At 45.2% G+C, this 26,387-nt stretch overlaps 1 protein-coding gene across 1 annotated transcript in view; it reads right to left on the minus strand.

Annotated features, from left to right (window-relative positions):
- The window catches only part of LOC109521772 (low-density lipoprotein receptor-related protein 1B-like), a 94,842-nt gene extending 71,215 nt beyond the window's left edge, over window positions 1-23,627 (minus strand). Inside the window, exon 1 of the mRNA XM_019879838.1 lies at window positions 23,438-23,627. Within this exon, the coding sequence (XP_019735397.1) occupies window positions 23,438-23,528 (91 nt within the window). The 5' untranslated portion in view covers window positions 23,529-23,627. The remainder of the gene's footprint in view (window positions 1-23,437) is intronic.
- Window positions 23,628-26,387: the final 2,760 nt, after the last annotated feature.

A 26,387-nucleotide genomic window follows, 5' to 3' on the forward strand; every position in this document is an offset into this window, starting at 1 on the left:
ACTCGTTGCCACGCGGGGGTTTTAGCTGCCGACCGAACTAAAATCGGCAAATGAAATCAGCCGCTGTAATTAGGATGCGCTACAGCAAAGCGTACATTTAAAAAAAATGCACAGCTTGGAAAATGAACACCGCTCGAGATAATCCTCCATTAAACGTCTCCAGTTGGTCCAGAATGCCGCTGCTCGCTCAGCATGACTCAGACTTGCTTTCTACTGTCTTCGTTATTAATTTATTGTTTCATTGTTTATGGTTGTACATATGATATTTGCTCCATGTGCAGCACTTTGTATAGAGCGGTGGCTGTTTTAAAGTGCTCTAGAAATACGCTTGAGTTGAGTCGAATTGAGTCTTTCTATCCGGGAAAGGAGAAGGGGGTGAAAAAAATGGAGTGATTCCAACATAAAGCTCCTAAATGTGCACTCAACCGCGGTTGCACCCAATGACATGACGACAGCCAAACATTTTGGGAGAATAAAGCTTAACAATAAGAACAATTCGAGGTGCTTAAGATGTGTTGCTCGTCCAAGATATAACAGCTCGTGGAATCCGGCCTTGCTTTTTTGAAAAAAAAAAAAAAAAAAACAACCTTTGTTTACCGAATTGTGTTTTCTCAAGCGTGCATTGGAAACGGATGATAATGAGATATTAATGTCATGCCTACCTGTGTTTTATTTATTTTTTTCTTTATTCCCCAGCAGAAACCGCCACAAACACATCTCCTGCTTTGCTAATGATCTCTGACAGACTGACGAGACCTCTCTGCTGAGATTTCTCATAAAAACAGCCACGGCTATCGATCAGCCGGGCTCCACAGCAGCTTCCGAATGATGCATATCTTATCAGTTTGCGCAAAACAAATCAGACGGGCAACAGTCTCATTTCAGTGAACCTACGCACACCCAAAATGGAAATATTGCAGGAAGCACGCGGGGGGGGGTGGGGGGGGGGACGCTAAACAGCTTTTATTCCGATGCATGACAAAAGGTCACGCGCCGTCGGACGCCGGCGCGATCATGCTGGAAATATTGACCTTAACGTCGGGCACCGAAGCGTCATCAAGATTTCAAATCCGAAGTCTGACACAACAAGGGCGAGCGCATTTTCAGCGAGTAATGGGATATAGACGCGACTACCTCCAGGAGTAAATATGAAGGATTTCCCATCCTGGTCTGTACTTCAATACCAAAGCAAAGTCACTTGAAGGTGATACCTGGGAGAATAGGAACCTGAGGCCTATTGACTCTGTACATTATTAATTCAGTTTCAAGCTTACAGCAGCGCCGGCATGATTTCACAAGCAGAGATGAGAAATTGGAACGGTTGGGGGCGTAATACTCTGACTTCTCTTTCTGCCCCATGTCAATACCACGCCGAGAAAAGATAGAGGTTGCAGCCCACATGCGGGGTCGAGGAGGAGTGCTGGCAGAATCCAGATTTTGTTTCCGCATCCAAGACACACTTGAAAAGGTAGCTTCTGCTAAACTTCAAATTACCGGTTCTTTGTTTACCTTTTGCACAAAAACAACAAAGCGATTAACCAAGCTTGATGAGGACATTGGAATCAGCCCTACCGGGGAGGATCCTGGCATCGCCAAAGGCACTACTCTTCGGGAAAGATAAATAAACGACATCTTGCTTGAGTGAGCAAATGCCAAACACCCGACAAAAAAGACTTCACAAATGCAAACACCTGGTGATGTCATGTTAACAAAGTCTCTCTCAAAGGTCTTAGAGCCGCGAGGGCGGCAATGAAACGATGATCTGACAAAGTAGTTTAATTGGCAGAAAGGAATCCAAAACAGGCTTATTTAAATGGATGTGACCGAACCATTTTCACTTGTCATCTAAAAAAACAGAGAGATTCAATTTGAATTTCGAATGCTGTCAAATGCAATGAATGGGGCCAAGGACGCATCCCTGTGGAGTGCCGATGTTTGTCATAAATCATGGAGGAGTATCAACAGTTCTTGGGTTAGTTGACAACATTGTACATGGCGCAGGATTGAAAGATGCTCTGTTTGTTGTGGCATCCCCGAGAAAACCAAAATGTTGTGTTGGACTCCGTTATTCACATGTTGGTTTCTGGACATGTTCTGAGTGTACCGTGCGCTTCTACAAAAGATAGCTGGGTTCGAGTCGTATGAACTGAGAACAAGCGGTACGTAAAATTAATGGATGAATGAAAGTTGGGACATTTTGGGCGGCACGGTGGACTAGTGGTTGGCGTGTTTGCTGCACCGTCGAGAGGTTCCACGTTTAAGCTAGTGACCAGTCCAGGATAGCGTGCCCCCCGCCTCCCTGCCTTTGTTTAAACTAGTGAGCTGTCTTTTTGGCCGCCATCTTGGAATAGGAGGCGTCTGAATATGACTTTGTTTACCCACAAGCGCGTGCCGCCATGTTTAATCGCACGCAAAGATTTCTCAAGAGTGGATTCGCCTTTTTAATACTTTCACCTGCAGCGTATCCCCAAGAATCACACAAAACCGACTTTTCGAAGTCTGTGGCCAAAACGTTCATTGAACACAAGCGTAGCTCTGCCCGTAGCGATAAGAGGAGCTGTGTGTAATAACCGCCTGGGACAATCCATCAACGGATCTATACAATCTTATTACCGGCGCAGGTAAAGCAGCGTCGATCCGAGGCGACAGATGTGCTCCTATAAGTTCATGTCAGCTTTGTTCCAGAGCCACGCGGCAGTGACAGGCCTAACCTTTAAATGCAAACCTGACAACTTAAATCTGCCCACTTTGGCCGTTTTGCCTGTTGTTGCTTTTCCTGCAGAAGGAGACAGCAAAGCAAACGCCGCCCCGCAGGAGAATTGATTAAATGTGAATAACGTATGAGCTATGAGCAGCAACATCGCCGGTCAGTAGGACGGGAGGGAGAACAACAACTGTCGAGATCGTTTGCCAGCGCTCTGCTAAGTTGCTGCGGCATCCGGGAGTCATCGGCGGTGGGACGATTACGGCGCCGGAACACGGGCGGCGTTTTGGACAAGTCTGACGTGATGCATTTGTCGAAACGCATCGGGACTAATCACTAACTGAAGCGGGGTTGAACATGCACAATGTTTAAAGTCAGACAAGAAAACATCTCTCAAAAGAAGCTTCAGGAAAGCACGGATGGGTACGTTTGAACGATATTTTTTGGAAAGACGCTCCCGTTTGTACCGTTTCAAAAGGCTCCATTCGTACACAACATGTTTGCCAACCTCTTCTCATGGACGTGGCGGGCTGAATAATGGAGGTGTCAGCATCTACATGAACAAACCCATGAATAACCCCCCCAAAAAATCAGAACATTAATTATAATAATAAAAAATAAAACAGCATTTGTGTGGACACAGGTAAAGCCCATGAATAAAATACTGCCTGGCAGCCTGCAAATGTGCTCGGACCCCCCTTGTGACCCCCCCAAAAAATAAGAATATTAATTATAAGAATAAAAAATAAAACAGCATTTGTGTGGACACAGGTTTTTTTTTGTTTTTGAACCAAGACGAGTGTTTCTATTTTTGAATAGGGACTGATTAGGTTCTGCTAAAACTGCAGCAGGATTACAGCAAAACTCTTCATGTGACACTGTGAGTCGAAATTTCAATCATCTAAACCACAGGTGTCAAACTCCAGGCCCGGGGGGCCAGATCTGGCCCGCCGCATCATTTCATGTGGCCCGCGAAAGAAAATCAAGGTCAACTTCCATGACGCTTGCGAAAATATGTACCAAAATGTCAAACTGCTACATGTCATAAAAAAATAATGTTACGGTTTTGCAAGCATGTTCTTATGTTATAACAGAAGTTTTTGAACAAACGGTTGAACAAACTACTGACTTTTGATTTTAAAACTATAGTTATACACGGTAGTTCAGTAAATATGTAGATCTGCGCTGAATCATTTGTCTCCAGAAAACCGCTTCTTCCCAAAAACTTTGGACATCAATATATTAGTTTTTTCGTTGTTTGTCTGCGAACAAACCAAATCAGGTTTCTCAAGTCCACAGTGGCTCAACATGAAGCCTATCCCGTTAATGAGCGATATATAGTCTCCACCTGGAAGCCAAGGTTTATGGTGGCAATCGCCTCGAAATGGCTGCATGACTCGTGATTTATGTGACACGACGATAACGCAACCAAAAGAGGCTCTCCATCACGGCGTCCCTCCTGATTCATGCGTAAAATCTCACAAGGCCGTGAAGCGGGAACGAGCAGCACCAAGATGTTGCGTTCGCATGGTGTGATGCGAAGCCACACACCCTCGATAGCATAGCGTGGCCTCTGTGATGAGAGGGGGTCGTACGGAGACAGGGTGGATTCTTACATGGAACATTAGACATGTTTAGAAGTCATTCGCCGCAATGCCAATCAAATCCCTGCCGCAAACTTACACTCCGGGGAGATTATTCGGAGGACCGCTGCTCAAGAACAACAACAATAAACATTTCACTTTGTTGACATTTATCAGGACTGAGAGATTGGGCTTAAAAAAAAAAACATCCTTACATTCTAACATGACATTTCATCTCTAATGTAACAAATTCCAATCAAATCGATATCAAATGTATAGAATACGTTGTCGAGAGGTGTTGCGGACATGTAATTCCTCATTTCTGTTGTGGTTTCAGCACTCCAGCAAAGTGAGAGTTTAGTTGCCTCAAACTACTTTTTATTTACTTCATTAATATTCTTCTCAGCACGTGTTTCACAAGGGTTTTTTTTTTTTTTTTCAGCCCGTGTTTCCCAAGGGTTTTTTTTTTTTTTTTTTTGGGTAGCGGGATTGTTTGGTTTTGGAGTCGCGTATCCTGAGGTGCATTTGCACGGCCGCATTTAGCCACATTAGGTAGCTGCAGCTCTGAACCCATTCTTGCCTTGGTACGGATCCCCAAATATCGGCGACAGCCAAGCGGCAGAAAGATGAAAATGTGAAGCTTTTCCTTTCAAAGCCTTTCCACCAATGCTATTATACATGAAGAGTTCAATATGCCCCGATTGCAGCTAATGACATTGAAAAATGATTATCCCCCTGCAAGAAATGTGACTGGTCGATCGACCAAAGTGGCCTTTACTGGGGTAGGAAAAAAATACAAACTAAAAAGAATCTTTGTATTCCCCTCAGAGAAATAAATGTCTTTCCAACAAAAGGTGTTGTACAATAATTTCACCCTGATGTGTTCTTTTGTGTCACTCTTTGTGGCGGAATGATGTCTTCATCAATAGCCTCTCTGTGATTGAATTTGGGCATCAACAGCCAGCAACAGATCAACATTTGCAGACGCCCACTAAGCTTTGCCGTAATCATGTTTGGACAGAGATAATCTAATTCCCAGTCAATTATCTTGGCTTCCACCGAACTGATAATGGTTGCTCTTAAGCAGCAAATTGGCAACGTTCGAATGTAAACATCATGTTTCACGCTAAATGCGTTGGCTCAGTGTATCGGGTTTCCCATTTTCTGGTCCACGGCCACTTTTTCATTTGCGGGCAAAAAGTGGAGGCGCTCGACGGGATGCGAGTGCACAGAGGGGGGTCCGGACCGCATTATCTTTATCAGTAAATCCCATCCGAGGCGGACGGGGGAGCGGCCAGGCAGATGCTGCGGCGGTGGTGCGGGGGGGCGGATCAGCCCCACGCTGGCATATTTCCCCGACGACACGACAAAAGCGGCCACGCAGCCGCGATGAAGAAGATATTTGGACTTCCAGTCAGTCAAGACGACAACCGCACATCACGTGGCACCGACGCGCGCTCTAAAAATATCCCGCGCCGCGCCGCTGTCCAAGTAAGCAAATGGAATCCGGGTGTCTGACTTGTGGCACAACGGCGTGCATGTAAATCCCAAGCAATTATTTGTCGGATGCGCAGCTTGAGCGTTTCAGCGGGGGGGAATAACAACGACCCTAACGATTGTTTTGCTATTAGGGTGTAGCGGCCGCTTTGAAAGACAACAAACTCATTAAAAATCGGGCGCCTTACTAGTCAGGTTTTACTTCAACAAATTCAAAAGGTTGAGAAAGAAACAGCAATCCGCGCCCCGTGCCTCAAACACACCCCGAGTGGCCGGGAGCAGGCGACGAATTACATTTGTGTATCGAAATGAAATCCTGTCTGACATCACTGCCACACGATTACTATTCCGATTAAAAATCTTTGTCATATGAGTTAAAACTGTGTAAATGGTCTAACAGGACAAAATGTACGTATTTTTTAAACGTTTGTCTACATTTGTCAACTGCATTTAGCCACGTCAAGAAAATAATATGAAAAAAAAAAAGGTTTTGATGGTTTTACACGGTTTTTGCATTGGACACCATTCTATCATTCAACACTGACTGCACATGAACGAGTCACTCTATAGCCCTGTTCACACGGCACACATTTGGTCCGACGCTGCACCGAAATATTTTGTTGCGATGTATTTCACACCGGAGCAAATTTAGTGGAGCGGTCACACGTGCAAAGCCGCTGAGCGTGACAACACCGGCGCAGCGTCAAAGCAGCTCCACTAGCGGCCACACGTGCAATTTCTGCTCCGGACCAAAACGACAGGAATACGGAAGTAAAACAGGTTCGGGTCGGGCTTCTCTCTCGAAATGTGCACGTGTGAATGCTCGACTGGATTTATTTCGGAGCTGCGTCGGACCAAACGTTGCCGTGTGAACGGGGCTTAAGTCATGCGCCTCATAAGCGAGGGGTGCAGGGGTGGGCGGGATGGGGAAGGGGCTGCAGAAGCCCACCACCGATCAAAGTTTGGAAGAGTAACGTCAACGTATGATTTGAATTTCCTGGCATCGGCCAGCAAACCGCCTCGGGTGCCCTCCCGCCTCTCACCTCGAGTGACCCGAATGAGAACGCACGGTAACGAAAATGGACGGATGGACTTTCATTTCATTTCACAGTGCAAAGCGGATATGGGTGATGACAATCATTATACAACGCACACTCGTTATCGACGAACACTCGTGGCATTTCTCCGAAAAGAAGGGAGAGGAAAACGAAAATGGGATCATTTGAAGCAGGATTGGATTGCTTTTCTCAGAAGAACACAATGCCGTACGGTTGAATATTCTAAAACGGGGCCCTCCGTGCCGCTCTTCGGCAAAATAATGAATGCCGTCCAAGCTCGCATGACGCCGTGCCATTTGACCCCTCTATCAATAAAGCAGCGGGGAGATTCATCTTCAGAGTCTTTCTGCCTCGGCGCAGTGCTTTCGCTTCAGTGAGGATCTTCAGTCAACAAACCTCCCGAAGTTCACAGTGGAAAGGCACAAAGGATGAAATCAATAAGACAAAACAAAACAAAGTCATTGTGCACTCGCACAACCGGCTCACAAAACGGGCGCCCGGCCGTCCCGCTTTTCCCGGTTGGCGGGAACGGAGCCGACTTCAGGCGGCGCGGGCGCCACGCCGCCTGCGCGCGTGTCAGATAGCGCGCGCTCGAAAATGACAATTCAAGGCGGGCGTTTGATTTCCAAGCGGCTGCATCCATAGAAGTAACCAGCGCACAGCACACCCGGGAATGTTTTTTTTTTTTTTTTTAGGACAGAAAAGTCACGCGTGGGAAGCAAAGTGTCATCAAAGTAGCTTCAGCTCTCTTGGCAAAAAAAAAAAAAAAAAAAAGTCTTTCGTACACCAGGCTGCTTTCTGCACGCGCATCCTCATGCGGTTATTCAGCCAACGCTGCGTTGAAACACACAATCAAAGCTTTGATTTGATGGCTGTTAGCGAGACAGCGCGGCCACGTGCAACCACGCACGGCGTTATTGCTTTTCTTTTCATACGTGCTGAAAAGCCATCCTTGGACTTATTTGTTGACTCGATGCGCACCTCGCCGGCTGTGTGGCGCCTCACTCGGCGCTACTTGAACGGTCGTCAAACGTGTTCCAGTCTTTATTTTATGTCTTTTGCCGTGGCGTTGTACGTGCGGGCCAGAGTGTCAATTGGCGGTGAATTTACAACCGTATCTTACTGTTTTTTTTTGTTTTTCTTTTATCATCCGCACAAAGCTCGAGTTGCATCTGAAGGCCCTCCGCAAACGCACAGCGAAAGCAGGCGACGTCGGCAAACGGGCACGTACAAGACGCAACACGTCTTTCTTTCAAGTCGAGATGACAGAATTTTTTTTTTTAAAACAATCAAATGAAAAACACGAAGTACGGTGGAATCTTTTTGGGCCGTGCTTCCGCCTAATCTGACGTGACCGTGCGAGTGACTTTTTTTTTGCGCAGGTCATGACCTCAAATGTCAGTGGCCCGTACCATCATAGCGTCCGCGGTGTTGAAAATGTCGTCAAGGATACTTGTGCCTTTTTAAGTATGTCCTGCAAATGAACGGTTTGGGAGAAAAGAAGCTTCCGCCCGACGGCGACAACACGGAACGCGTCACGTAGGTGTTTATTGCGTACATGACTTTTTATGTTGACGAGTCCTAAACGAAAACAGACGCTCACCCGTTGGGCCGATGAATCGTTCGATAGCGGATACAGCTCGAAGGCGCTAAATCAAAAGTCTGAAGCAATTTTCCCTTCTTTCCTTCCACCAAAGTTCTCTTCTGCGTATCTATAAATAGACATCAATATTTAATGCCACAAAAGGAAGAGCCCATTTTCTCCTTCCACCAGATGCTATAAAGAACAATGATGCGGCGCTTTGGCTGCTGCTCCACAACAAGCCAGAAAGTGCAAACTAGAAATGCACTTTAAAGCGAGGCTCGGCTCTCCAGGAAGTCATTAGGTCAGAGAAGTGTGGAGGATGGTCGGCGAGGGGGCTTTAATAATGAAGAGCTCGGCTACCGCGGGGAGATTCTGCCTGCAGCAGGCATTTCCACTGCCATGGAAATAAATGAAAGATACTGCGGTGCCCCCCCCCACCCCCCACACATGTCCTGACTCCCCTTTGAAATAAACCGGACGATAACACTTGTTATGGTGATTTTTGGCTGAGGGCGTTTTCATCCCCAGGAGAGTTCCATTGACCAAATTATTAAAAACAAAAAAACTTTTCAAGAAGTAATTAAAGCCAAAAGAATAGAGGCCTACAAACAATATTTACGATATTCTCAGTTATCATTGATTTTTTTTTTTTTTTCCTTTCCAGCTCACGATGGCAAAAGGGCAAACTATTTTCCAAGAAAAATGGAAAGCATGGGCCGGCAGTATCATTGTGCTAACTACATAGCAGCGGCTTCACGAGTAGACGGGTTTGTCTCCACGCACGGTTTAATCCGGATACTGTTATAGCGTGACAACACATTTCATCTGGCGACTTGTTTCCCCGAGTATACGGTACACGTACGCAAGGATAAGCTGATTATTATATTATTGCGTGGCATCATATGCTCCCCTCCATTGTTCTGTTAATCTCTCACGCCAATGCAGCAGATGCGAAATATTACAATGGGGAACTCGGATCGGGCAGCGCCGTGGATTCTGTGGGTGACGCCCTGCCCGTCCTCCGTGGGGAAGAAAATGAATGTTTTGGGAAGAAAGTTTTGGGTTTTTAAAAAAAAAAAAAAGATTCCATGGCTTGAAGGTTGATTTTCTGCGGCCATTACAAAAGTCAAGTCAAGTCAAGTCAGCTTTTATTGTCATATGTGCTCTATGTCAGGGGTGTCAAACTCGATTCACATTGTGGGCCACATATGGCCTCGGTAGATGTCAAGTGGGCCGGATCTTTAAAATTATACCATACTCTGCTATATATAACCAAAATATAATGTCTTTCCTTTGTTCTGATCAAAACAGTGTGTTTTGCGGATACTCCATGAATTGCACCTTAGTAAAAATATTCATTCCGTGTCTTTTATACATTTTTTTCACTTTTAAATGATCCTGCGGGCCCGATCGAACCTCCTTGGGGGCCGGTTCCGGCCCGCGGGCCGTAGGTTTGACACACTGTGTGTAACATACAGCAGAGATGAAATTACTTTCCTCTCTCAACCACAGTGCAAACATGTACTGCATTGAACACACACAGCTAAAATATTTACATTAAAATTCCATAAGACATTAATACATAAACATGTTAAATAAAAATAAATAAAATAAATAAACAAATAGCAACAACAGACAACCAAGTGCACTTGCGATAGATAAAAACAACCCAAAATGACCGGTTATCAAGGAAATATATGGAATGGATTTACGATTTTCTTTCATGAAATTAGTTGCAAAACCCTGTGAAATATTGTGGTCATAAAATAATCAACATCGATATTCATTACGAACCCGCAGTGTGAAGCACAGCCTTTGATCCCGTCTATCTGATCGCGGCGTCTAATTGCCGGGATGAAAACTAACACGTAAATATAAATTGCGCAGATTCCCATGTGCTCCCACCGTGTGTCAACTCGCTGAAAGAGTCTGAATATGAAATAAACATGTCGGAATTGTGGTCCCGCGACTCCCGTTATGTCCTCGGTTTGCACTCATCTGTGACCGGCCTCACCGAACCATGGGGAGTTGCCGGATGAATTTTGTTGACATTGTTTTTTGTCCAGACCCAATTTCAATTTGCACGTACAGTATTTTCCCATCTCATATAATGTCTCCGAAACCTGCTGAGTCACAGCAGTACGTCATCATTACCGTGCATTGCACTATTCTGAGTGTCGTTGCCCCTCGCTGGTCTGCGAAAGTCTCCCAAGACATCGTCTGCGGATTGTCGCAGACCTCGGGGAGCTCGCGTTCTTTGTCTTGACTGATTGGTAGGAACGACGAAGCGCCAAAGTGAGAAAGAAACGAACGTGTCGGCGAAGCTGGGGGTCAAGAGCAGAGTGTCTAAAAACGAGAGCTGTCGTTTCACGTTCGCCACGCTTGATGACGGCGGCGGTGGCCCTTCAAGGCCATTTTGGCATCATTATTTATTTTTAGATGTTTGTTGTTGCAGTTATTCATATTTCAGTCCCTTCCAACAAGCTTCACTGGATACACTTGACACGGATGACAAGAAGGCACACTCGTCAGCTCAGTTAATGGGCTGCGTTCTTGAGCGGCTATCTCAGGAGAGGTTGCCACTTGTCAGGTCATTTCTACTTCTGTTTGGGAGATTAGGACCGGAGTCACGTGGCCATTTCCCCGTCGCCTTGCGCGCAGCCGCCATTGTTCCGCGCAAGGCAACCCGCAAGGTCTTCATTTTTCTCAGCGTGCTGCTAATTGCAGTAACCGACTTGCTCAGCGACTTGCTTCCTCATTCATTGCAAATGGAGCTATAGGTTGCTTTGCATGTGTACATCAATAGGCGGTGTTTAATGCAAACTGGACTGAAGCAGTTTGCTCCGTAATTAAGTTGGGGTGGAAAGAACGTCCCATCGAGTGTACTATTTACTACTTTCATTACAGACTGCTACAAATGTGCCTGCATGGTGGTAGCGAACGCGACTCATTTCACAGCAAGCGCGGTGGCAGAGTGAACAACTCTTCCAAAAAAGAGGTTTCAAGCTGTTTAATGCCACTTCCGAGTTGTAGTTGACGATCAGCATAAACATAAAACGATGAGAAGAGAACGCTGTGCATTTGAGAACAAGCGTATAGCTTAGCCTTTAGCCCGCTAGCTTAATGCTAATTGTAAAATCTCCCCTCCCCCCCCCCACCCCACCCCACCTCCTCCATCACAGGTGTTATGTCGCAGACCACATCCAAAAAAAGTGAAATCAGCGATATAGAAATACCCAATTTAAATTCTCTCCAGGCATGTTTTAGAGCATTTACAGCACCTAATTCATTTAAAGTCTTGAAACACACTTTTAAAATAATATCATCGCACATTCCATACATACAGTACAGTGCAGCAAAAGCAATGAACAAACTTCTAACAATATAGATCAATACTCAAACCCAAAGACAATAAAACGAACGTGCACCCATCACTTTCTGTAGGCGTAAAAAGCAGGATGACAGCGGCTGACATTCAATACAACAAAAACTCATCAAAACCATGTGTGCTGCCATCTAGTGGTCGACCGTGGACCAAAATGGAGTTTCAAAAATAAAAACCGAACCAGAAGTCATAACTGCGGTGTTTTGACTAAAAATGGGAATCTCATCGAACCCTTGAAAAAACAGATCTTTGACCACAAACTTTGTAGCAATCCATTTCAGTCAAAATAAAAAGTACTCAAAGCTATTCTTGAACCTCTGCAAGGAGATGAGACGTCTCCTACTGTACAGTGTATCTGTCTGTGTGTCATATACTGCCCCCAGGCGGCCATGGCGGGCAGCAGCATGATGGCCATTCAACTGATGCAGTGTGACAAAGTACAAGCTTATCGTGTTACTTTTCTCAGCCAAAAACATACGACACATTTTTTGTTGTTATTGGCATTTCCATTCATTTCAAAGAGGAAAGACGATTGTCACAAAAGTTCGCACCAACGGGCACGCACTGTCTCAGCGCCATCGACGGCAGGTAAGCTGTGACATTTCTCCACTTGCAACTGCTTTGCATCTCATTTTTATGATCTGCTCGAAATACGTGCATGTGACTACAAACACAAGTGATGAAAAAAAAAAAATTATACTTTTTTTGCCGATGTGGGTCTATTCTTAACCCTGCGGGAACATACTCAGGTTTTGCTTTTTTTTTTTTTTTCCTCCCCATCTCTTTGTTTTTGCCAGCTGTTATGTATCACCTACTTCAGAGATAAAAAAAAGCATATTACAAAGCTTATGCTGGCAGGAAACCTGTACTTAAACACAGAAACAGAAAAAAAAATATATAAAAATAACAGACTAAATCAAACGAGCATCTGAATGGGTGCGCAATTGCCTCTCTGGGATCCTTCACAGCAAAATTTAAAGCAAGTTTTGGAGAGCGCACCTCAGACTTTGTTATAATAATAATAAAAAAACTAAAGAAGCCGATTGGATGTTTCAAGACGTGAGGAAACAAATTGGGAGAAAATACTGATTGGGGAAAAAAAAGCAAAGATAATGGTTTCGGAAATGATTTGCTGATTACTATTGTGTGTGACCTTTTATTTGCTCGTTGTGTACAAGTGATTGGCCCCCGCCTACAGTGTGAGGTTTCATTTGCACTTAATTCGTCTCACAGGCTCCACTTCCGAGTCATTAGAGCAGTTTTGCTAGCATACGCCCACACCATGCACACGCCGGTGTCATTTTCATTCGATTTGTGTTATTAGACAACATAGGCGCGAGTTATGCATCGTTGGTCCTTTCTGTTTCGCCGGCGTTTAGCTTTCACGCTCGTTATTTACTTGGAGTGGTGCGGAATAAACTCTCTCAAGGTGAGACGGGTTCTGTTTATCAGCCGGCATCGACTGAAAAAGTATCAATGGGTTTGCTTAGCAACAATGTGAAAACTGACGCCACATTTTATAGTTTACTGAGTCACACGATGTTTTTTTTTTTTTTTTGGGACGAGCGTGAAGATGAGACTCCGTATTTGATTGCACAAGATGGTTATAAAAATCTAGAAATAAAAAAACAGGCTGATGTGAAAAGTGACGCAATATTTTGTAGTTTACTGAGTTACACGATGTTTTATTTTTGTTTGTTTTTTTAGGGACGAGCGTGAAGATGAGACTCCATATTTGATTGCACAAGACGGTTATAAAAATCTAGAAATAAAAAAACAGGCTGATCAAATTGCCAGTAAGAGAGAGAGAGAGCACATGGGAGAATTCAATTGTTAGAAACATTCGATCCATAACACAGCTTCAGTTAATCAATCATTCTGAACTTAATGAGCCCAGCTTTTCCCATAAAGGTTTTCTGATCTTATCTTATCAAAACATGCGATGAAAGTGTTCCAAAGCTGTTGTTGAAGTGACCTCGTGTCTCCGAATTGCTTGCGTGCTGGTCAACCCCGCCCCTTTCCACATGTGTCAGCCAATCAGAGTGGTGACTGCCCTGGCGCCTCGCCCCTGCCTTTCTGATTTCAATCATGGCCGCTGAGTCGCTGTCATTTCTCTCTTTTGTGACTCCTTGATTTTGTATAATTTTTTTTTTCCCCAGCACATCAAAGAAGTCCTGCCTTCTTTGGCCCCACCTAGTCCTCGACCATCTCCATCTATCGGGACAATTGTAGCTTTACGATAAACAAGGAATGACGCAATGGATAAATAAGACCCCCCGCCGCCCCCACCCCTAACAAGGCGGCTGACAATATAGCTGGGGGATATTTCTTAAATAAATAAATCGTTTGGCACAATGATGGGTGGTTGGTGATTTCAGTTGGGTGTTAATTTAAACACGTCTGTTCCTCAAAACCGTCATGTTTTTTTTTTCTTTCCACCTTTGGTGTTAAAATGACTGCTTTCACCTTGGGTGGAAATCACAGGAAGCGCCGTGAGAGGCACTCGTGTCGACATTGCATTCACTTTGAATTTCAATTTGAAATCCGTGCGAGTGAAAATAGAATAAAGTCAGCAACAGCAATCCAAAAATACTGTCAAATTTGCTCCATATGAACATGAAAGACACCGTGAGCAAGCCAGTAAAAGTATAATCAGCCTACTTGTGAAGAATTATGGTGAACTCCACCAGACATACTAATTCCGTCTGGAAAAATTTTTTTTTAATACTCTTTCTCTGTCAACAGTAATCTTTCAATCAAGAGAAGAGCTCTGCTCCCCCACAAAAATAAGTCATTCAGCAACCCAAGCCGCTCTCATTTCAAAACAAATTTTGCCATTGAAATGAAATTAATCCAGTCCAGTCTCGCATTTTTGTGTGTTTCTAATAAATAGCACTCTATAATATTATACCACTTGTGCAGAGGATAAAGAATATATACACATGAGTGCTGTAATATTATCTGTCTTTATGTGTTGCGTCATCACCCCGACACAGATGATATTCGTTAGCGTGTGCCATTATGCGTGAACATTAAACGCGCTGATAAAAAGTGATGTGGTCATTTTGGAATACACACAGTGTAATGCTCTTTTGTTTAATGTTTAGTTTGACAGCACACTAAAAGAAGGCCAAGTACGAGTCCTGAATTTGCCTCGAAGCAACACTTGTTTACAAACAAAATGGCTTATATAAGAAGCCAGGTAGCGGCCGATACCGGCGACAGCCAAGCACATCTGAGAGCCGAGAGCTCGGATCCGTCTCCTCACTTTTGGGAGTGGCGAGTTTCATCGCACGTCGCTCGTGCACATTTACAAGCGGCCAGCAAGAAATCAGAATGAGTGAAAGCCAAGCAAGGCGGCGGAATGGCTCTAATCTTATCAAAGGTGTTTCCAAACAAACACGGCTGAACTTCGATTGTTGGGTTGCGCGGTTAATGAGCGCCGCCATCCAACGGAGCGTGAGAAGACAACCAAGATGAACCGCTCAGAAGCGTGTCAGGGAACCATCCTCGATCCGACTGATGCCAGCTGCCGCGCATGATCCAATTGCAACCCAAAACAACACAAGATTCAATCACAGGTGGCGACAAGGGGACGGCGGAATCGCTGCTGGTTCGGCGAAGGCCGCTCGACTTTTCTTTTACGTCTTCCAATTCACCAACTGTTCCATGGGAGCCCTTTTCAATTATTCATCCTACCATCTCGCAAATATTCGAGACCTAAAAGCATCTTAAGGTGCAAAGTCAGGCCTCGGTCATGCATTCGAAAACACCACCGGCGTCGATATTGTTAGTCCGTCGAAATGCGACGCGCTGGTCAGTCAACGAGGTGCGCGCTTGTTGATTTTTGCGCTCTGAAGCGTGAACGATGCCAGCACTCTGCCTTGGTATATCTTCCATCCAAGCGGGCTGGATGACAATTAGCTCTGGCAGGAAAGGAAATGACTACATCCACACACACACTCACACGCAGTGCAGACTTTCATTTTCGAGGATCAACATCCATGTGCGCGCAGTGCATACATTACTGCGTTCGCGTTGTGTGGAAAAAAAAAAAAACAGCTTTGAACCGCACGCGTCTTATGTTAATAATGGACAAGACAGCATGCTAATCTGTATATTTACTCCCCCTTTGAATGTTGTCTCGGAATCTCGCGATTCAAGGTGGAATCCAAATGTAGATTTTTGTTTGAATTTTGCCGTCCCTGCCGCATTTTCCTTTTCAAATCCAAACGAAACAAAAAGTGTCAAGGAATAGCGTCGTTTAGTTTGTAATTGCCACACGCGTGGTTTGTTCTTTAGGAGGGGACGGCGCGCGGCATCATCAGCTGGCTTGAGGTTCGTCTGCTGAATGAATCTCGTTTGGGGGAGGGATGAATCCTTCCCTGTGTGTTGGGCTGCTCTGGGCCAAGACTGCGAGATGGAGCCCTGTGAGCCCTCGGCCTCTGTGCCAGGTGGCAGCTGGGGGGAGGAGAGAGTCCCCGGCTAGCATCAACGCAGCGTCACTCGGTCAATTCTACTCTGGGACGCTTTTGAGTCTGCGCCGCGGTGACGTCACAGGCCGCGGGCTTGATTGGCTTCTGCTATTTCACCAATCCAGGTAGATGACCTCGGGCGTGTCCAAACATGAGATAAAAAGTTGCGTTGGGGGGATGGCGATTCCAATTTCATGATCGAAACTTCTTATCGATGTCGATTCCTAATTGAGGGACCAGCCATTCATTTTCCGATCCGCTTATGCTCACAAGGGTCGCAGGCCGGTGCCGGAGCCTATCCCAGCCGTCTTCGGGCAGTAGGCTGGGGACACGCTGAACCGGTTGCCAGCCAATCGCAGGACACACACGGTCGAACAACCATCCACGCTCACACTCATACCTAGGAAAATTTTCGAGTGTTCAATCAGCCTGTCAGGCATGTTTTTGGAATGTGAGGGAGGAAACCGGAGTACCCGGAGAAAACCCACGCAGGCACGGGGAGAACATGCAAACTCCACACAGGAAGGCCGCAGCCGGGATCGAAGCCACGCCCTCTGCACTGTGAGGTCGACGCGCTAACCACTGGACCACTGGGACGCCTTAGTGAGGGAACAAATTGTGTCTTCGAAATACTTGTTTTGTTGAGAAATGTCGAAAAGGTCAAATGAGGGCCTTTCTATAAAAGTTTGTCCATATTGCACAGAACTAACAAGAGCACTGAACGGGTCAGACGAGACTTTTATGGGGGGAACAAAACAAAAGGCAAAACGCAAGTTTGCCTTTGCTTGAGATGTGCGCCATCTCAAATGGGTTGTTTTTATTTTCCGCATTTTGGTGGGAAAGCACGAATGAAGCTTTCCGTGGCGTATCGCGCGTCGAAAAGTGTCGCCTTGTTGCTTTCATAACAAACCATCTCAACATCTCATTTATTAGCCGGTGACAATCAAACAACATTATTTTCGGTGGCGCGCTGTCAGCTGTTGACGCATGAGCTCAGCGCAACAGCTTGCTTGAAAATGATGCGGGTCAGCCAGCGGCATGTCACCGAACCACACAATCAATCACAAAAAACGCGCTCCTCTTTTTTTCTTGTGGTTTGTTTTGTTTTGCTTATTTTTGAAAGGAGACGAGCGCAGCAAATATTAAATGCAAAGCGTAAGGTTAATGATAAAAAAACAAAGTGGATTCTCCAGGCTCTGATGCGAGAAAAAAAAAAAAAAAAAAACGATCCCATGGCAACACAACATCCCAGCGATGCTACGTGACGTGACGTCAACACAGAATAAATACGCAGCGCCGTTTTTCACTTGGCGGCTTCTGACACTGCGAGAGGTGTCGGAGCACGGCGAGAGCACAGAATAATGCGGGGGCTTGTCCTGCGGGGGCTGCCCTTCACCCTTTCAAACCCTCTGACTGACAGACATTTAAAGCCGCGCACTCTTTTCAAGCGCTTGCCATGTTTGTTTTATTCAGATTTCCCGTTCCGAAGGAGGCTTCGCAGCGGGGGCCGTCAGTATGCAGGCACTCGAATAACACCTTGATGGGCAAAGCATGGAGGAAGTTTGAAAAATCCAAAGAATAAATTACATATTTCTGAAAGGAAAAATAAAGTCTTTGTATGAATTTCCTACCACCCTCCACCGAAAAAAGAGCCTTTCTGCAGGAACCCTGCATATGAGCGGGGAACCTTGAGAGTGGAGCCGATTCGTGTAAATGCCGGCAACGCGGCCGCCTTTATTGGTTGGCGTGTGTGTGGCGTGCGCCCAGGTTTTGCCGACACCGCATGACGTCAGCCTTACTTTGAGATTTTATGATGCATTGCAGCATATCCATCACCCAATAATGACCTCATTCTCACCCAACTCATTTTATTTTACCACTGCCCCTATGAGACCTATTCTCATTAGAATATCTGGCAATAAAGCAGTTGCGCTTTACACCATTAATAATTGATGTACTTTTTTTTTTTTTTTTTTCATTTCTAGCCGCTCTTTCGGTATATGGCCGAGACACTCCCTCGGAATTAACTCCAGTCATGCCAAGGCTCCTCAGCGGGAAACTTATTGATTCATTAATCACATTTTCAATTTAAGTATCACCTGGAGATTAAAAAAAAAAAAAAAAAAATCAAACACGAGTCCCTTGGCGCACACGGTGGGTCCTCCGAGGACGTCAGATGATTAGATTTGAAAATGGAAGCTCACTCTTTCAATTGCTAATCAAGGTCGTGTGTCACTTTCCGGCCAAAGGCGTTCATAACGTGAGACAATCTATTGATGATTGGATTGGAGAGCATTAAACAGAGAGGTGATATTGGGCCATTGAGTACAATGAATGTTTGCGTTCATCAACTGCAATCCAATTGTTTGCCGGCACCCACAAGTATATACAAATAGACACCAGTAGATGGCAGCGTTGAATGGATTGGGCACCGATTTTGAGTTGAAGATCGGATCGGAGGTGAAACTCGGATTGCCACATGGATGATGAGGGAGATATCGACACGTGGGAAGTCGGGCAACTTAAGGCCACTGACACACATTACTTAGTGACCAAAAGTAATGTGAAAATAAATTATAGCTTTATATTTTAGGATTCCCAATGTATACGTAACAAACATGACAACATGTATGTAGCTGCACGGATTTTTAAAAAAAAAAAAAAGTTTCTCTGTTGCTTTGTTCTTACAAAATAAGCCATTTGAATTTGCCATTTTACGAACTTTTTATTCAATCAACAAACAATGAAACGCTCTGAGCGAATGAAAGTCAATCTGAAATTCTGACTTTTTCTGACACAGTTGAGAGGGCAGAAGAATTTTTTTTTAAATTATTATTATAATGACTATTAGTATTCTCATTCTCCTTAATGAATCATTTCTTGAGGGCCTAAACATGAGCAAAAATTCCCCAAACTTTGCACACATGCTGGGACTGGCGATCAATGTGATATTTTAAACTCGCCATCTAAAAGTACACACACACACACACACACACACACACACACACACACACACACACACACACACACACACACACAAAATGGTATTGTAGCGCCCCCCTACAACGGAGCCCTATCCCTGCATAGTTGAAGTCGGGGGCTCGTTCAGTGGCTTCACTTAGCGACTTTGGCCAAGAGGAGTGAGACGAGCAGTGTCCCAAATGAGTTTGATTTGCCCGGTCGGGGGCTGGTCCACTGCCCCCTCGTGCAGCTTGAGGGGCCAAACATCACCTCTGCCCCGAGACTGATGACAGCAACACTTAGCTGACATCACTGAACGGGTCTGTCAGCTGTTTTAAGGTCTCTTCAGAGCAGGCGAAAGACTGACAGAAGCACGCAAGCGCTGAGTCAGCTGTTAACTCGGACACCCTCGGAAAAGCGGTAATGGCCACTAAAACGTCGAATGTGCTTTTTTTTCGGGAAAACATTCCAAACGCTGCGGTTCGCCTCGAGTGCTTCAGCTGCTCATTTATGTTTTTGGGCGTGAGCAACCGTCGGACCGTTTCTGACGACTCGTCTGGTTTTCCAGCCAAGAACCGACGAGGGACACTTGAAGAGCACCTGAGGCGGCGTCCGTCGGATATGAGCGGCGCAAACGCAGACAACAATGGCGGTCGATGGTTTTCCTCATCTGACTGCCGAACGACCTTTGCTTTCACGCAGAGCTCCTTCTTTGCGCTTTGTATTGACCGGAATCCACATGTGGTTTGTCCGAGCGCCGGGCCAAGAAAGTAATGAGGTGGCGCCGGCCTCCTTCCGCCCTGAGGAACACCAATCGCTGAAGGAGACAGCGATGCCACCTGGACGGAGCAGGATGTGGACCGAAACGCCAGGCGGCTTTGGCACGATTCGTGTTGGTTTTGTGTTCATGCCCCCCCCCGAGAAATATGTAAAACAGAGATGGAAAAAAAAAAAAAGACGGCCAACCGTGAAAGGTCAACAAAACACAGGATGAAAGCAGCACTCCAGTTCATCTTGGCGAAAGCGAAGTTCTCAATTTTACCGCCGCGGTGACATTTTTTGGCATGTTCGTCATGTGCGGCCGCACAGGGTGGTCACAGCCCAAATCCAAAACATAAATACATACATGAATAAATAAATAAATACAGTCGCTACACGAAATGGGGTTCCGGTGTGTAAAGCAATGCTCATCAATTGTGGTTGTGTGGGAAATTTGTGCACGCTTGTGTATTCGTTTTTGTTTGTTTTTTTGACTGATTTTGAATTTTGGATGGACAGTTGCTATCATTCAAACAGTAATAATCGTTTGAAAGAAAAAAAATAGATCTTTTTCAAAGATGTTTTCTAAAGCCGCAATTTATATCTTCCTGTTGCCTTTTCCATAAAAAAACAAAACAAAACAACAAAAAAAAAACAAATGCCGATGTCTCTTTGGAGCTCCTTTTTGGTGATCTGTGACGTGCCAGGATGACGCCGCCATTTTGCCTTCACACGCTAGCGGAGGTCGAAATCAATCGCGTCAGAACAGGATGCTGAATGTCATCAAGAATGACGAAAATTCAATTATCTCGCATAATGGTGATCCATTCCACCGGCTCCACACATCTCGCATGTAACTTCATTCCTTTGGAATAATTTCCAATTGTGCCCGGAATTACCTCAACGGCACGCGTTCCATTGAATGTCGCTGTTCCGCAGCGTAATTATATTTGCAGAGGATATGTTGTATTCTGTTAATGCGAAAGAAAAAAAAAAAAAAAAAAAGATGGACGTCAGGTTTCTTTGTCTGGAAAGCCAATTATAACGAGCGGATTAATCGAAGGACGCAGGGATGGAAATTGATTGAATCCTTGATTTATCGTGGCGTGTCGACGTGCTCTCTCGCGTAGAATTCTGTGATCTAAAAAAAGGAAGCCTTCCCGCTGTCCTACATGGCTTTAGGATCATCCTTAACGGAGGACGCATTTCAAACAACCTTGAGCTGGATTTTTTTTTTTTTTTTTAAACTGGACGACTTCTATAGCTCATTTCATTCACAGCCAAACAATTGCATCAATGGGCATGTCGGAATACTTGAAATTGCATGCGGCAGAAAGCAGCAGCTCACCACTTGGCATTCAACATGACAATGCTGCTACCACAAAGCAAATTAATATCAGACTAATTAGGCTGACAAGCAGCTTTGGTGTTGCAAGCCGTTATCATTACGGTCCATTTAGACAACACTCAGAGAGCTGGCATTTTTTTTTTTTTTTAAATCTCCGTGCCCGTGCAGAGGGACAGGACAGGACGGCATTGGCGCTTGTTTTGTCGGCGTGCACAAAGACCGCCAAAGCGAGCGGACACGGGGACGTGCGTGAGCGAGGTGATGAAAATCCGGTACGGGATCTCGGCATTTTCATCTCGTCGGAGCGGCCCAAAGGAGGCAACCGGATGCCATGTAATTCTTCTCTTTGATTCTGGCTACACCAAAAAATCTCAACACTGCAGTGTTGACAAACAGAAAATAATAATAGTTTAAAAAAAAAATAAATTAAAATTGCCAGCAGCGTTTTGTGAAATTTCAGAGAGGTGCTCTTATTTCCTTCCTCGGTTGCCGAGGCGTCCTCGGGGAGGACAAGAGTGTTGGGCTTCTCATTTCATGCACAGCAAGAGAGGTAAATAGTACCTTTATGTTTTTTTTTTTCCTTTTCCCTCATGTGGCTGCAAGGGAAATGATACACACGAACAAAAAAACTCTCGCTCTCTCACTTTTTTTTTTTTTAAAGGGAAATTCAGGACAGCCATAGCTCGTCCTGCCATTGCTGGAAAATAGAAAAAGTGTGAGAAATGTGACCTCCGGGCTCGAGAGCGGCAAAGGTCAGAGCGTCATTAACTCCACAGCAGAAAGTTACATTTTCAAAAAGAGAGATTTCTTTCTTGGCAACTTTCGGGCTACAAATAATATTAGATGTGCGTTTTTGCTTCTTTTTATCATTAGAACTTGTGGCTGCTGCTTGTCAGATTGAAATACTGCTGCCACAAAATGTGCCTCGGAGTGCAGCAATTGTTAGTTAAACCGGAAGAATTTGGAATGGCTTTTCAACTTTATTCCAATAGAATTCAAAATCCAAAAGGAGTCAGGACGGAACGCGAGCTTCTTTTTCCAATTGCTACCCTTGGATGAGCCGTGAAGCGGTTTGGGGTTTTTTCTTGAGTAGGATCTTCGAGCTATCCAGAGGATTGTCTGCGATCTCGTTGAAATTTGAGAATCGTTAATGACTTCATTTGTATCAAATTCAACGTCGATATCGAGATTGAACACAATCTTGTCGTTGTTATTCATATTTGAGGCTTGCTGAGGATCAATGCTCCGCTTCCTCAATTTTAAACTTTATTCCCATGGAATTTAAAATGGAAGTCATGCGCATGGAATTCATAATGTGCAAATGTTTGTTTTCCAATAACCGGGCTGTCTTTTTTCTTTTTCTTCGATCCCATGCGACCCAATCCAATTTATTCTCATAAAGCACATACGTCAATCAAAATCAGGATGTGACCTTTGGTTCTTCACCTGAAGGCATTCTTGATTTCGATGGTGTTGTTTTTATGATTATGATGATAAATACGATGCAATAAATGATGACAGAGATCTTCATAGTTCATCGGATTGAAACGCCGACGCCACAAATGTTTCAACGTCAAAGGCTCTTGAGCAATTGAAGATTTCCTAAGCCTCTGAAACTTTATTCCCGTCAAACCGAAATTCAAATTGCAAGTACAAATTGAAGTCTGCCCCCACTCCCCGCCCCCCCATGCAAGTCATTCTCTGCTTTCCACCAATAATTACACAGAGGAGGGATGACGTTTTGATCCACATTGTGCATTCCCACATCAACGGCGTGCTCCCACACCGGCGCTTCAGAGCAAAATCTCCTAAGAGGGACAAACGCAGCCCTGGGGGAGACATTCACCTGCTGCACTGTATGATAGCACACGCACACGCTGAACGTGACTGCCCCCCCCACCGCCCCCCTCCGCAAATACGCCAGTAATGTGCTATGATATGGCACAGTGCCACAGAAAAGACAAGAAGTCAATGTCCAACTCTGCTCTTCATCACGCATGCACAGAACAATTCAAGCATGCGTAGGGGTGCCAAGTTGAGCAACCTCCCCCCCCCCTCCAAATTGCCCGGCTTGTCCCTTACCTTTGCGCTCATCCGGCACTGCCGACGGCTCAGCGCATGGAAATAATCCCAAGAAAAGGGCCAAGAAGGTGAGGAGAAAAAACTCGGACATGTTTTCAGAGAGCGGGCTGATCAGGAGCCACGGCGCGTCTCCACCGGTCCCCGGTGCTCGCTCCTGGCCCCGGTCCAGGTCCAGTCTCTCCCCCCCCCCCCCCCCCCCCCCCCCCCCCACACAAAGCCCGAGCGGGCTCCTCCTCCACCACGCGCTTGTCAAGCGCCGTTATTCGGAGATGTCCAGAGGAACCGGCGCAGCGTACCCCCCCGCTCCCCGACGCATGCACACGGCTCCGTGCAGCGGACGGCAGCAGGCGGCGCGCGGATGACAGAATGAAGGAGAGAGAGAAAAAGAGAGCGAGAGAGAGTGGAGTGGGATGGGATGGGATAGGATGGGAGGCGGATGGAGACGGAGAAGTGGCTCGATCTGCTCTTGGCCGTCTTCTTTTGTCACAGATGAAATGTCGTCAAGGTGGCGCAGCTCGTGCGGGGAGTCATCACATTGGTCAGCCCGTGCCGGGTGCCGGGGTCTGCTTGGACTGGATCAGCCTCACAGGCAATGAATTTAAACTCGGGGAGGAGGGTGGGAAATGGGGAGGCTGATCCCTCACTCTCTCGCAAGTAGAGGTTCATTGCCTCATTCACACAGCAGCTTTCGCACACCTACTGGAGTGTACTTTTAAATGGGATTCTGATACTGTACAGTGAATAATTCCCTATTAGATTGAATGGAAATGCAATTCATCTGTTCCAGCCACACACCACCCCCCCAAAAGAAAAAAAAATAAGGAAAACAGCACATATATATATTTTTAGTATAGTAAATAAATGAAATAGAATGTCAAGAATTAAACACTTTGCATTTATGGCTTCCTCTGTAGTGTGTAACCCGGCCACTGGGTGGCAGTAATATACAATCAAGCAGATAAACGAAGAAGAGTTTCACTGCCAAATTCCCACCTTGGGGCACATTGGTTTTCTTTCTTTTCGAAAAAAGATTTTTACTTCAGCGAATACAAACGCAATATTCCACAACAATAAGAACCAATCTACCAATGTGATCGGCGATATCGCATCCATGGATAATTTGAATTCTTTTGTGAAGGACTCATAACTTGCAGCGCATGGGTGCCAAGATGGCGGTCTTGCTGTGTCTCTCTCAGTGAGGAGAAAAAAAAAAAGGGACAGGACAGGACGGCATTGGCGCTTGTTTTGTCGGCGTGCACAAAGACCGCCAAAGCGAGCGGACACGGGGACGTGCGTGAGCGAGGTGATGAAAATCCGGTACGGGATCTCGGCATTTTCATCTCGTCGGAGCGGCCCAAAGGAGGCAACCGGATGCCATGTAATTCTTCTCTTTGATTCTGGCTACACCAAAAAATCTCAACACTGCAGTGTTGACAAACAGAAAATAATAATAGTTTAAAAAAAAAATAAATTAAAATTGCCAGCAGCGTTTTGTGAAATTTCAGAGAGGTGCTCTTATTTCCTTCCTCGGTTGCCGAGGCGTCCTCGGGGAGGACAAGAGTGTTGGGCTTCTCATTTCATGCACAGCAAGAGAGGTAAATAGTACCTTTATGTTTTTTTTTTTCCTTTTCCCTCATGTGGCTGCAAGGGAAATGATACACACGAACAAAAAAACTCTCGCTCTCTCACTTTTTTTTTTTTTTTTTTTTTTTCAGAGAGGTGCTCTTATTTCCTTCCTCGGTTGCCGAGGCGTCCTCGGGGAGGACAAGAGTGTTGGGCTTCTCATTTCATGCACAGCAAGAGAGGTAAATAGTACCTTTATGTTTTTTTTTTTCCTTTTCCCTCATGTGGCTGCAAGGGAAATGATACACACGAACAAAAAAACTCTCGCTCTCTCACTTTTTTTTTTTTTTTTTTTTCAAGGTAAATTCAGGACAGCCACTGCTCTTCCTTGTGCCTCGGAGTGCAGCAATTGTTAGTTAAACCGGAAGAATTTGGAATGGCTTTTCAACTTTATTCCAATAGAATTCAAAATCCAAAAGGAGTCAGGACGGAACGCGAGCTTCTTTTTCCAATTGCTACCCTTGGATGAGCCGTGAAGCGCGGTTTGGGGTTTTCTTGAGTAGGATCTTCGAGCTATCCAGAGGATTGTCTGCGATCTCGTTGAAATTTGTGAAAAGTTAATGACTTCATTTGTATCAAATTCAACGTCGATATCGAGATTGAACACAATCTTGTCGTTGTTATTCATATTTGAGGCTTGCTGAGGATCAATGCTCCGCTTCCTCAATTTTAAACTTTATTCCCATGGAATTTAAAATGGAAGTCATGCGCATGGAATTCATAATGTGCAAATGTTTGTTTTCCAATAACCGGGCTGTCTTTTTTCTTTTTCTTCGATCCCATGCGACCCAATCCAATTTATTCTCATAAAGCACATACGTCAATCAAAATCAGGATGTGACCTTTGGTTCTTCACCTGAAGGCATTCTTGATTTCGATGGTGTTGTTTTTATGATTATGATGATAAATACGATGCAATAAATGATGACAGAGATCTTCATAGTTCATCGGATTGAAACGCCGACGCCACAAATGTTTCAACGTCAAAGGCTCTTGAGCAATTGAAGATTTCCTAAGCCTCTGAAACTTTATTCCCGTCAAACCGAAATTCAAATTGCAAGTACAAATTGAAGTCTGCCCCCCCTCCCCGCCCCCCCATGCAAGTCATTCTCTGCTTTCCACCAATAATTACACAGAGGAGGGATGACGTTTTGATCCACATTGTGCATTCCCACATCAACGGCGTGCTCCCACACCGGCGCTTCAGAGCAAAATCTCCTAAGAGGGACAAACGCAGCCCTGGGGGAGACATTCACCTGCTGCACTGTATGATAGCACACGCACACGCTGAACGTGACTGCCCCCCCCACCGCCCCCCTCCGCAAAT

Source organism: Hippocampus comes, unplaced genomic scaffold, assembly GCF_001891065.2.
Source record: "Hippocampus comes isolate QL1 unplaced genomic scaffold, H_comes_QL1_v1.1 scaffold214, whole genome shotgun sequence".
Lineage (NCBI taxonomy): Eukaryota > Metazoa > Chordata > Actinopteri > Syngnathiformes > Syngnathidae > Hippocampus > Hippocampus comes.